The following is a 12,699-nucleotide window of genomic DNA, read 5'->3' as shown; positions in this document are numbered from 1 at the left end:
TGAACAGATAAAGTTAAAACAAAAGGTGAGATATTTTATTTGCAAGAACCACAAGACTCGAAAAGTTTAGCTTACCAAGAATGAGAACAAATTGTCGCAAAGTGAGTCTTCTCTTGATATAACTTCGAAACTTCGAAAACTGCATTAATCACCGTGATAACCAGTGGCAAAGTTTCTTGGTCCTTTGCTGACGCATGTTCAAAGTTTACAGTCCCGGGTATAGAAAGTGAAGTCTGGGTTGTCACGGTGGTCCTCAATGTCTCTGTCCAGCCAAGAAAAAGACATGATGTTGCATTTCTCTGTGTCGAAACTGTATTCATAGCTTCTGCACAAGAATGTGGTTTCACTGAGGCAGAATTGTTTGCAAGAGGATATACTAAACCCGTTATAGGATTTGGTATTGTACAGAAATATCGCACGTCCAGGATATGCGGTGAAGGTCGATCCGTATTTGTCGCAGCCTGAAAAGAGACATCATGTGTTATGTGACAAGAACACATGGTTTGTTCATTGTTGCCTAGCACCGCAATCAACTGATCAACAACAAGAACATTGATCTCCGCAGTTGGGACTTGACTGCATGTGCCACCCATGTGAGCGAGTCTCAGTTGCGATAGTCGCCGCTTACGATAAGCATGAATACCAGCACCATGACTTAGGTTTCACCGAAATGAAAAGAGTTTTATTAGCTCACCCATAATTTAACACACCGCACTATCACGTGCAGGTGTGAGTAAGGTTTTACCGTTTTAATATATATTCTAACAATAACAGCCTTCGCAGTTGAACCCGGTATTCGGCTTTAAGAACCAATTGTCTAACCCTCTTAAGTCATCACTTTTTGTTCTAATAGGTTTTGGTACATGTATGTCATGATGTATAGAGCGTGCCAGTTATATTCGGACATTTGACGTAGTTTCCATAGACTCACATTTTTTCAGTGAAGCATAATTTTTCTTGAAGGATGGATCTTTGTAAAATTTGACAGGCAAATATAAAAATTAATCATTTCTTCAGTGCACATCCGACCACTGTTGTACTAATGACATCACATCACCATCACATCACCATCGTATGGTTCCACAATGCACAATCCCACAAGCCGTCATATTGAAGGAGTTCACGGCACTGTGCAAATGTTGATCAGCTGGTTGCCATTTGATAAATAAGCAATTGAAAACTAAACATAAATTATGTGAATGTAGGTAAGATGATTCCCCAGAAACGTGCAAAATTTGACTAGGATCTTATGAAAATTCCATTCATGCAAATGATTCATGCTATACTAGGTTAACATGCAAGTTTGCGTATAGTACGTCAGTTGTCTGAATATAGCTGGCACGGGTCTGTATTTACCTATGTTACATGTGTCGTATCCCTTGTGTCTGGAGTGACTGTAGCCGATCTCACACAGACACTGTCCAGATTCACAGACAGACCTGTCGCCCAAACAGTCACTGGAAGTGTTACACGTCTTGCCAACGAAATCAAGGGCTGTGAAGAAACACGATCATTATGTCTTTCTTATTGATCAAGGGTTGTGAAGAAATGGTATTATGAACTGCACTTTTTATAAATCCAGGGCTGTGAAGAATTATAACAATAATGTTTTTCCTACTAATCAAGGGACGTGAAGACACATAATTATGATGTATTTCGTATTCATCAAAGGCTGTGACGTAACAATATTATAATGTATTGCTTATTAATTAAGGGTGTAAAAAAACGTAACAATAATGTACCGGTATTGTTATTCAAGGGAACGTGACAACGATACATTTCTTGTTAATAAAGGGCTGTGAAGAAACGTGACAATAATGTGTTTCCTATTAATCAAGGGATGTGAAGAATAATGACAGTGTATTCCTTATTAATCGAAGGCTGTGAAGAAAACTTATCATGATGCATTTCTTATTAATCAAAGGTTGTGAAGAAACATAGTTATAATGTATTCCTTATTAATCAAAGGCTGTGAAGAAATATGATTATATGTATTTCTTATTACATCTGAAGCAGGCTGAAACTGAAAGCTCTATCTGCAGATCTCAAATGAACTGTAAGAGAAGAATCCAAACATATTCTCACCTCTGCACATCACGTACATGTTAAACCCGGGCTCGTCAACAGTGGTAACGTTGTTTGAAGACGTTGACCTGACGTCCACGTTGTATCCACGACACTGACCACTGTCCGGTGTGTACCCTACCATCATACACTGGTCATCTTTTATGCAACTCCTCACACAGATTAACCGAGTGTCCACTTTTTCTACCGACCAGATCAGACCCTCAGCGACTCTCTTGTTGTCAAAGTCTGGCATTGTCTTCACCCGACATGAGGGGGAACATGTTGATTCAGACAGTTGAACAACATGAAGATTTAAGATACCAAGGATCACATGAAGCTGTACGTACATGATCTTGCAAATATACCTCAACGCGACATCTGGCTATAGGTGACCACACAGGCATTCATCACAAGCACGTCACGTATTTATCAAACATTCAGAATAGGAACAATACATTACTTTCGTCCTATCAGGTAGGTACGATCACACAAAATGCAAAAACTCTTTGTTCGCCGTTAAGTCCAACAGCCACAGATTTCTCGTTTCCTCTTCAGTTTCATCCCAAGCAACGAGGCCCATTCAAATGAACACTCGATGACACAAAGAATAGCAACGAAATGCACCTGCTGCTCGGTGTTAACTGTTAGGGCAATTTTCCGATAACAACAATGATAAACCCATTAGATTTCATACAATGTATTCATTGGTGATTTCTAACATCCCAGGACAACAATGATGTCCATTAGTGTTTGGTGAGGATATAGTTTTTCGAGGGTATAAAAGTCTCCTCTGAACATAGTCATATGCGTCTTTTGAGCTGTAAGGATGTCCTGGCATTTGGTAGAAACAACGGCCTGTTCTCATCTTTCAACGAGATAGTCCTATTTTACGACGAGCATGAATTGGTGAAGAAACCAGTTTAAAATTCGAAACCGGTTTATCATGTTACGTAGAGCGATATTCGGCTAAGTGGTCACATTTCGAACTTTATTTATTTTTATCCTGAACGCAGCACACAAACATGACCAGTTGGGATCGATGTATTAAGAGTTTATTATACTGCTTTTATGTTACATGTGACAACATGCCTCTAGTGGCGAGAACATTGAGTACGTGAGTCATTATGATTTTTCCTCACGTTTAGCAATATTCCACTTCACACTTCATGTCTTCATTTCTACTGCCTATGTGATGTGAGGTAGTTTAATTTTAGACCGCTTTTAGCAATATTCCAGGAATATCTCGGTAGAGGACACAAGAAATGGGCTTAACACATTGCACCCATGTTGGCAGTCCACCCCGAATCTTCGGCGTGATTGGCATCTGGTTTAACCATCCGCCTACCCATCGCCTGTGTCAAGATGGGATGTAAACGACACACATTTGTACTAATAACAAATAAATAATAAACTGGAGTCCATGCATTGTACTCGCCTGACAGCTACTTGGTCCATGTAAATGTAGAAAACTCTTAATGCTCTTATATAACTTTCATGTTTATACATACAAAGATTTATCACATAATTTATTATTGTATCACATCCCAATCCTCCAGCTTTCCACGGCAATCGTTCTGTTTCAACAACTTTTGCAAAATCTAGATTTCACCGTTCGGTAGAATTGTTTATGTAACACTTGCGAACAGGAAATATACTGTGCACATGTGCTACTCAAAAGTTCAAATTAAAAAAAGAACCAAATCAAGCATGACTGTGCTGGAAAATTAAGTCCTATGGATAGTCAGCTTCTCCATTGTGATGAATGCGACGTTTGAGTGTAGCTACTAACAACGCTACGAGCAGTTTAATGTCACTACCTGTCGTTATATGTTCCGAGTCTGATGTCATTTGCTGTCGTTACATATTCAGGAGTTTGATGTCATTACTGGCGTTTTAAGTGTGATGCTGCTGTCTAGTTTTCCTTTCATCCCTCTGACGTTGTTACAGCTGTATCTCACTTGACAAACTCTACTTTCCGCAAAACAATAGGGAAAACAAATCACAACTGACCACAGGAACGGTATGACAGAAATATTTGAAGAAATAGTCGTAACGTCATATTCCAAATACTTCCATTTCATTCATGCCTCTATGTGCATGCACGTGCATACCGAAACATAAGCCTCATTACCTATTCAGACAATGACCTACTTTTGAGCCGATCCGAATTTTCTTGAGTGAAAGTGAAAATAGACACCACAAGCAACTCTGGTTGAACTGAATTTCAATTCCCTGTTTCATTAGGAAATGGTCTTCACAAATGAATTCTAAGTCAAAATTTAAACAACACCTTCTTCCTCTACTTTATGTCGAGGTTCAGGCAGTATACCTTAACTATTTAATCAACTATGGTCCCTGTTTGATGAAGTTGTAAAATGATTCACAATGTATCTGGCTCACTGGTTAAACCTGTCACGTGGTTTTGCGCTTATTCACCTTATTTCTGTAACGCACAACGGGGTTGATGTAATATCAGTTCTGTGCCGGACCGCCAAAGTTTTCCATCGGCAAAGCCTCGTTTTGAGATTTCAACAATTTCCAGGTTTCTGTTTGTCATAGCTCTCTGTACGATTAGAAGGATGTCATGGTAAAAACATTCTGTACAGGTTATCGCACTACGTTGCGCAATCGGACGGAGCCCAGTAACAGGAAACGAGACTGATCTGTAATCAGTGTTCTGATATGCGTACGCTACTTTGCATACGCGTTTCTATGTAAGAACATTACCACATTTCCCAGCTTCAAGACACAAGAGACAAATATAGTAATATGCCTAAAATTATTCGACACATTTAAAGTATGTTTTTTCCGATGTATTGTCTCTCCAATGTATATTTCTAGAACCCGTGTGCACCACTGGAGGAAAGCAATATCAAAACGGAGGCACGTGTATCACGAGCACTGTTACATGCTGGTGCACGTGCGTGAAGGGTTACACGGGCAGTCTGTGTGGTGAGTATATAGAGGATATTATATGAGTGCCCTTATCATGCTATGTTCGCGACATGCGTGCCTAAATGCTGGTACCCGAGCGAGAGCGATACACTTTGTTACTATGACAAAGTGAGATTTTGCCCTAGGGCATCGTATGAAAAATTTGAAACCCGATGTGTTCGCCCTCGTAGGTAATAAAATATACAGAAACTGCCGTCATCTAGCTGGAACACTAAAGAACAAACAAACAAAAACAATAATATGTGACAATTCGCACTCACTAGAATGTTTAAATGACTTTCTATTCCTTCTTCCATCCCAGAAAGTGCCGTGGAATGTGTGGCAGCCTTGATGTGGTCGTTGATAGCGTGTCTTGTTGCCAGTTTCTATCTCCTATAATCAGTATCTTCATGTGAGGTCGTTAGTAAAGTATAGGAGAAAACACGCCTCAGAGGTTTTGGTAGACAATGTAGAACCGAAGGGGGAGGGAAATCCCGAGGGGCGGAGCCAAAACCGAGGAGAAGTGTTTTCTCTAACATATATAACCCATCAATTATGGGTAATTACAATGTAAATCATCATTTAGTGAAGCTACATAACAATAACTGAAATAACTGAAGCGCGCGTAAAATCAATATAATGACAGTAAGTAGAAGTAGATAATTTAACCCCTCACTCACTCGACGGCCCGGTGGCCGTGCTTTAGAGCGTCTGCCCACTGATGAGAGAATTGCGGTGCTAATCCCGCTTTGGTAAAATCTTTGTATTGTGAGTTTAATCTTGAACGATTTTTTTCAGTTCATTTCAAACACTCATGTATCATTTGATTGTTGATATTCATACAAAGTTAAGAAAAGTAAACCCAGGGAAGCGGTCTTACTAATGAAAAGTAAAACCCGGGAAGCAGTCTTACTAACGAAAAGTAAAACCTGTCCCTCCAAAACAAAAGCCCCAAATGCGGTTATTCTGGGGAAGCAAGAGATGACCTAATATATAGTGAGAAGCACACTTTAGGTTTATATAATGTCATCATATTATAAATTACTGGATACAGAATCGCTTTTTCCCGATGACCTTCTTTTTTCAAGTTCGTCCATATCATGAGTTTAACCTTGTTTGTTGTACTTGCGATAAAACATATGTGTAAAAATGATGCATACAACAGAGAAACTATACGCTATTTTAGAATGCATGAGAAAAAACAAGTACAATTTCATGAAAACACATCTGATAATTCAATTTAATTTATATCGAACATTTGGTAGGAAACGATGACGCAAGATCTCCAAAATGGATTAGCTGATAACAACTTGTAGCCATTTAAAATAACTTTTCCGGAACAGATTTTGTTTGGAATCTCTGTCCAATGGATAAAATGAGGTACAACAGCAGGCTTCACAATATGTCAAAAAGTATCGTTGTGGTCACTCTCGATTAAAACATGAGCAATTGTAAAATGCCATTGACGTCTTTAAGACAACTTTATTTTAAGCACAGGTCATCATCCGGGTATTAATAATATCTGTGTGCGCATCAGGTGGTACAATAGCAAGTAAATATATTGAGATATTCAATGATATTATTACACCAAAACTAACAACTGTTGAAGCTGAAACCCTTGAGGGTGACATTACAATAGATGAAATAAGACAAGCTGTTAAATCAATGAAAAATAACAATTAAAGTTTTCTTCAAAGATCTCCATATTTGGGTTTGTAGATATATATCAGAAACATTCAGGCAAAATATGTTAAGTCCAACAATCAAAAGAGGCGTCATCACATGCATTCCAAAAGCTAACAAAAATAGACAGTTCTTCAAAAACTGGCGCCCAATTTCCCTACTAAACTCTTTGTATAAAATACTCAGTACATGTATAGCCAATAGAATTACAAAAAACTTTGAATACACTAATTCATGAAACTCAGACAGGGTTTATCCCTGGAAGATGTATTAGTGAGAACATTAGATTGTTATATGATAATATTTTGAAGCAAAATTACAGGGTAAAAAGGGAGTGTTGTTACTTATTGACTTTGAAAAAGCTTTTGACACTGTCTCTAAAGAATTTATAATTCTAACAATAGGAAAATTTGGCTTCGGACCCAATATGGAAAAATGGATCAAATATTAATCAATAATCCTACATCTTGTGTTATACGAAATGGTCATTTATCTCAGTTTTTTCACAATGAAAGGAGCTGTAGACAAGGCGACCCGGTCTCTCCCTACATATTCCTTTTAGTGGCAGAAATTTTAGGAACAATGATCCGTAACAACAGTGCAATAAAAGGAATGACGTTGAATAATACTGAACATAAAATTGGACAATATGCAGATGATACTGAATTATTTCTTGATGGATGTGAAGAAAGCTTAAGCATAGCAAGTGACACCCTAAATAATTTCTACAAAATGTCTGGTTTAAGAATAAACGTAGAGAAGACTAAAGCAATATGGATAGGCTCAATGGCAGGTAGTAACATGATTTTATGTCAGGATCTTAAGCTTGATTGGCACAGTGGGGATTTTGATGTACTAGGAATAAAGCTTAATCCTACCTTGAATAACCTTTGGGTAATTAATACAAGAAAAAGACTAGAAATCATTAATAGAACTCTAGGGAACTGGAGGAAAAGAAATTTGACATTTAGAGGGAACATAACGGTTGTTAAAACTTTAGCACTCTCAACATTGGTGCATATATTCACTTCACTCCCAAATCCTCCAAAGGAATTCATTGATAAATTAAACAATATATTTTATAAATTCATCTTGAATGATAAGCACGATAAGATAAAGCGAACAACAATTATCAGAAAATATGAAGAAGGGGGACTCAGAATGGTTAATGTAGAGGTATTCATAAACTCATTAAAACTGTCAGTATTAAATAAATATCTCCAAAATAAAAACACTAGCCCTAGTACCTTTCCATTCAAGGATATATTTCTGCTTGGAGCCAACACTGAAAATTATGTGAAAATAATGAATCCCTATTGGAAAGATGTGTTGGCAGCATGGGGAATATTTTATAGAACACGTAAAACTGATTTTACAGATATTAATCAAATCTTATCTGAACCCCTTTGGTTCAACCATCAATTCCAAAACAGTAATTTTATTATAAGACATTGGTATTTTAAGGGCATTCACTCTATAGGAGACTTGTGTAATAATCAAGGTATTTTGTCATTTAATGAACTTAAGGAAACTTACAAAATCAAAGGCACAGTTCTTGATTACTACCAGGTTCTTGCAAATATACCAAGAAAATGGAAAGATACTATTAGAAATAATCTATTGATTGTTCATGACCACTATCTCAGCACATCACTGATATGTTTACTTTCAGCATCAAAGAGGTCAAGATATTTCTATGATAAGCTTATAAGTACTGAAAATTTCCCTTCTATATGTGAAAAATGGCAACAACTCTTTGACACTGTAATCCCATGGGAACACATTTTTAAAGATTATAGAGGATGCACAAAAGACACTAAACTGATTGACTGTCAATTTAAATTTATTCATAATATTATATACACAAAAAAAGAAAGACAGAAAATGAAATTAGTTGATGATGAACTTTGCTCTTTTTGTAACTTAGTGTCTGAAAATTTGATACATATTTATTGGGAATGTGAATGTGTGAAAACATTCTGGTTGAAACTGAAAGAATATATTGACAATAAAACACCAGAAAAATTTACCCTGACACAATATACAGTCTTAATTGGTGGAAATAATACTGACTTAATGAACCATATACTTCTTGCTGGTAAAAAATACATTCATGTATCAAGTATTAAAAACACCAAGTTATCACTGGACGCATTTCTAAAAATACTGGGTGATATTTTCAAAATTGAAGAGTTTATTGCTACTCAGAATAATAAAATGTTACAATTTGATAGAAAATGGTCACCACTGCTGCCATATATCCAGTATGTATAATTTTTATTCATATGAACTTTTGTCTTATTGTGTACTTGTGCTGTTGCATCATTTATTTGTGTATGTGTCTACTGAGTTGAATGAATAAAAAGACAAAAAAACTTCTAAGAGAACTGCAGCGAAGCTTAAAAAAAATCTGTGTATCGCAACCTTCCTCGTTATAGCGAGAGTAAAACAATCCCTTGATACACGTGTCTTTTAGTTTGAAACGGTGTCACAGATATATTCATCAATATTTGAGAACCATAAAATAAAGTATGCCATGCTTTACTGAGATGTTTCAAATGAATAATTTGAAGACGAGTGAGAAGCGACTATGCTCTTTAATCATCGACCTATTTCATGGATCGTCAGAGGAACACCTGTTCCGGCTAACATGCAATTAGTTCTTTCTCTGTCCTTCTGTGTTCGAACCTTGGTTATGTGTAGCATAACTGTTAAGCTTCAAATGTTCCACTGAATAAAGGTGCAGTTCATAGCCCTCCCAAGTCTCTTTGTTATTTGAACTAGTGTCTGTGTCGATTCATTCCGAGAACTGTTTTATGGTGTTATTTAACGCTGCACCCAACGATATTATGCTATATGGCGGCGGTTGTTAAATAATCAGGTCTTCAACAGCACCAGCATCTTCTTCGCCTCTGGGATAAGATGACATGTCAACCAAGTCTACGACACTGATCCACGTAGTCGTCTCTTGCGACAAACACGGGTTGCTGAAGACTAGTTCTAACCCAGACCTTCTCCTGTTGGTTTATCAGTACGTATGTACTTGTTACTAGAAACAAGTTAGTAACGTCATGGCATGCTCTTGTAACTTCACACTCAGTACACCATGTACATGATTGCAGTATGTAAACAATCGAGTCTACGAGAGACAACCCATGGAGTGACAGCATGAACATCGACGTGCGCAAATGGTTACAGCAAATGGCAAAGCATGTATAATTTAGAGAGACAAGAGTACTTCTGGCGATGAGTGAGCGCATGATATTGACGGCAAACTAAGTTGGTCATGTCTTTTTTGCATGACGGTATTTTAAAGTTTAACTTTTGTATGAACAGATAAAGTTAAAACAAATGGTCAGATATTTTATTTCCAAGAACCACAAAACTCGGAAAGTTGAGCTTACCAAGAATGAGAATAAATTGTCGCAAAGTGAGACTTCTCATGATATAACTTCGAAAATGCGAAGCCTGCAGACGATTGATCACAGTAATAATTCGTGGCAACGTTTCTGGGTCCTTTGCTGACGCATGTTCAAAGTTTACAGTCCCGGGTATAGAAAGTATAGTTTGGGATGTCACGGTGGTCCTCAGTGCTTCTGTCCAGCCAAGAAAAAGACATAATGTTGCATTTCCCTGTGTCGAAATTGTATTCATAGCTTTTGCACAAGAATGTGGTTTCACTGAGGCAGAACTGTTTGCAAGAGGCTACATTAAAACCGCTGTAGGTTTTGGTATTGTAATAATATATCGCACGTCCAGAATATGCGGTAAAGGTCGATCCGTACTTGTCGCAATCTGTAAAGAGACATCATGTGTTGTGTGATAAGAACACGTGGTTTGTTTATTGTTGCCTAGCACCGAAATCAACTGATCAACAACCAGAACATTGATCTCCGCAGTTGGAATTTAATGGCATGTGTCATCCAAGTCAGCGAGTCTCAGTTGCGATAGTCGCCTCTTACGACAAGCATGGATTCCTGTAGGTCAATTCTATTCCGGATCTTCATGGCTAACATGTTTTGTACATACCGATATAAGCCGGTTTGCCCTGATAACGCTGGAAGGTTTACCAGCACCATGCCGAGATGAGCATAATTACCTGAACCATGATTTGACATACAGCACTATCACGTGCAAGTGTGAGTAAGGTTTTATCGCTTTAAGAAACATTCCAGCAATAACAGCCTTCGCAGTCGAACCCAGCATTCGGCTTTATCAGCCACCGAGAACCAATTGTCTAACCCTCTGAAGTCATCACTTCGTTCTAATAGGGTTTGGTACATGCATATGATGATATGTAGAGCGTGCCAGTTATATTCCGATACTTGACGTAATTTCCATAGACTCACATGTCATTTCCGTGTAGCATAAATGATTTTTCTTGAAGTGAGTTTAGGATGGATCTTTGTAAGAGTTGACAGGCAAATGTGAAATCATTTCTTCTCGGCGCACATAATTTCAGTTTTCCGACCACTGTTGTATGAATGTTGCACTAATCTGTTACGTATGGTTCCACAATGCAAAATCCCACAAGCCGTCATGTTGAAGGAGTTCACGGCACTGTGCATATGTTGATCAGCTGGTTGCCATTAAAAAAATAAGCAACGGAAAACTAAACAAAAATTATGTGAATGTAGGTAAGATGGTTCCTCACAAATGTGCAAAATTTGACTTGGATCTTATGAAAATTCCATTGATGAAAATTCTTCATGCTACACTAGGTTAACGTGTAAGTCTGTGGTAATTACACCCGACTATAACTAGCACGGGTCTGTACTTACCTATGTTACATGTGTCGTATCCCTTGTGTCTGGAGTGACTGTAGCCGATCTCACACAGACACTGTCCAGATTCACAGACAGACCTGTCGCCCAAACAGTCACTGGAAGTGTTACACGTCTTGCCAACGAAATCAAGGACTGTGAAGAAACACGATCATGATGTCTTTCTTATTGATCAAGAGTTGTGAAGAAACGGTATTATAAACTGCACTTTTTGTTAATCCAGGGCTGTGAAGAAACATAACAATAACGCATTTCTTATTCGTCGAAGGCTGTGACGTAACAAGATTATAATGTATTATTAATCGAGGGCGGTGAAGAAACATGACAATAATGTATTTCTTTTTAATCGAGGGCGGTGAAGAAACATGACAATAATGTATTTCTTTTTAATCGAGGGCGGTGAAGAAACATGACAATAATGTATTTCTTTTTAATCAAGGGATGTGAAGAAACATGACAATAATGAATTTCGTGTTAATCAAGCTGTGAAGAAACGTGACAGTAATGTACCGGTATTTCTAATTATGAAGAAACATAATTTTAATGTATTCCTTATTAATCAAAGGTTGAGAAGAAATGTGATTATAATGTATTTCTTATTAATCACGGGCTGTGAAGAAATATGGATGTCTTCTCACATCTGCTCTATATACTAGCTCTATCTGCAGATCTGGAATGAACTGTAAGAGAAGACTCCAAACATATTCTCACCTCTGCACATCACGTACATGCTAAACCCGGGCTCGTCAACAGTTGTAACCTTGTCTGGATACGTTGACCTGACGTCCACGTTGTAGCCGCGACACTGACCACTGTCCGGTGTGTATCCTACCATCATACACTGGTCATCTTTCATGCACCTCCTCACACAGATTAACCGAGTGTCCACCTCTTTTTCCGACCAGATCAGACCCTCAGCGACTCTCTTGTTGTCAAAGTCTGGCATTGTCTTCACCCTACATGAGGGAGAACATGTTGATTCAGACAGCTGAACAACATGAAGATTTAAGATACCAAGGACCGCAGGAAGCTGTACATACATGATCTTGCAAATATACCTGAACTCAAGGTTTGTTGGCCGTTAAGTGCAACAGTTAAGTCCAACATGTACAGATTTCCCGTTTCCTCTTCAGTTTCAGCCTAAGCAACGAGCCTCATTCAAATGAGCAATCGATGACACAAAGAATGGCAACGGAATGCACCTACTGCTCTCTGTTCAGACACTACCCTT

At 38.0% G+C, this 12,699-nt stretch overlaps 1 protein-coding gene across 1 annotated transcript; it reads right to left on the bottom strand.

Moving 5' to 3' along the window:
* Positions 1-198: 198 nt before the first annotated feature.
* LOC137260857 (uncharacterized) lies at positions 199-12,414 on the bottom strand. The gene is made up of 6 exons (XM_067798411.1): positions 12,180-12,414; positions 11,466-11,603; positions 10,249-10,479; positions 2,086-2,361; positions 1,357-1,494; positions 199-461 (listed from the first exon to the last, which is right to left on the bottom strand). The coding sequence occupies exons 1-6, from the start codon at positions 12,412-12,414 to the stop codon at positions 199-201; spliced, it is 1,281 nt and encodes a 426-aa protein (XP_067654512.1).
* Between the last annotated feature and the right edge of the window lie 285 nt (positions 12,415-12,699).

This window comes from Haliotis asinina, chromosome 14 (assembly GCF_037392515.1).
Source record: "Haliotis asinina isolate JCU_RB_2024 chromosome 14, JCU_Hal_asi_v2, whole genome shotgun sequence".
Taxonomy (NCBI): domain Eukaryota; kingdom Metazoa; phylum Mollusca; class Gastropoda; order Lepetellida; family Haliotidae; genus Haliotis; species Haliotis asinina.
This window is presented reverse-complemented; position numbering and strand designations above follow the sequence as displayed.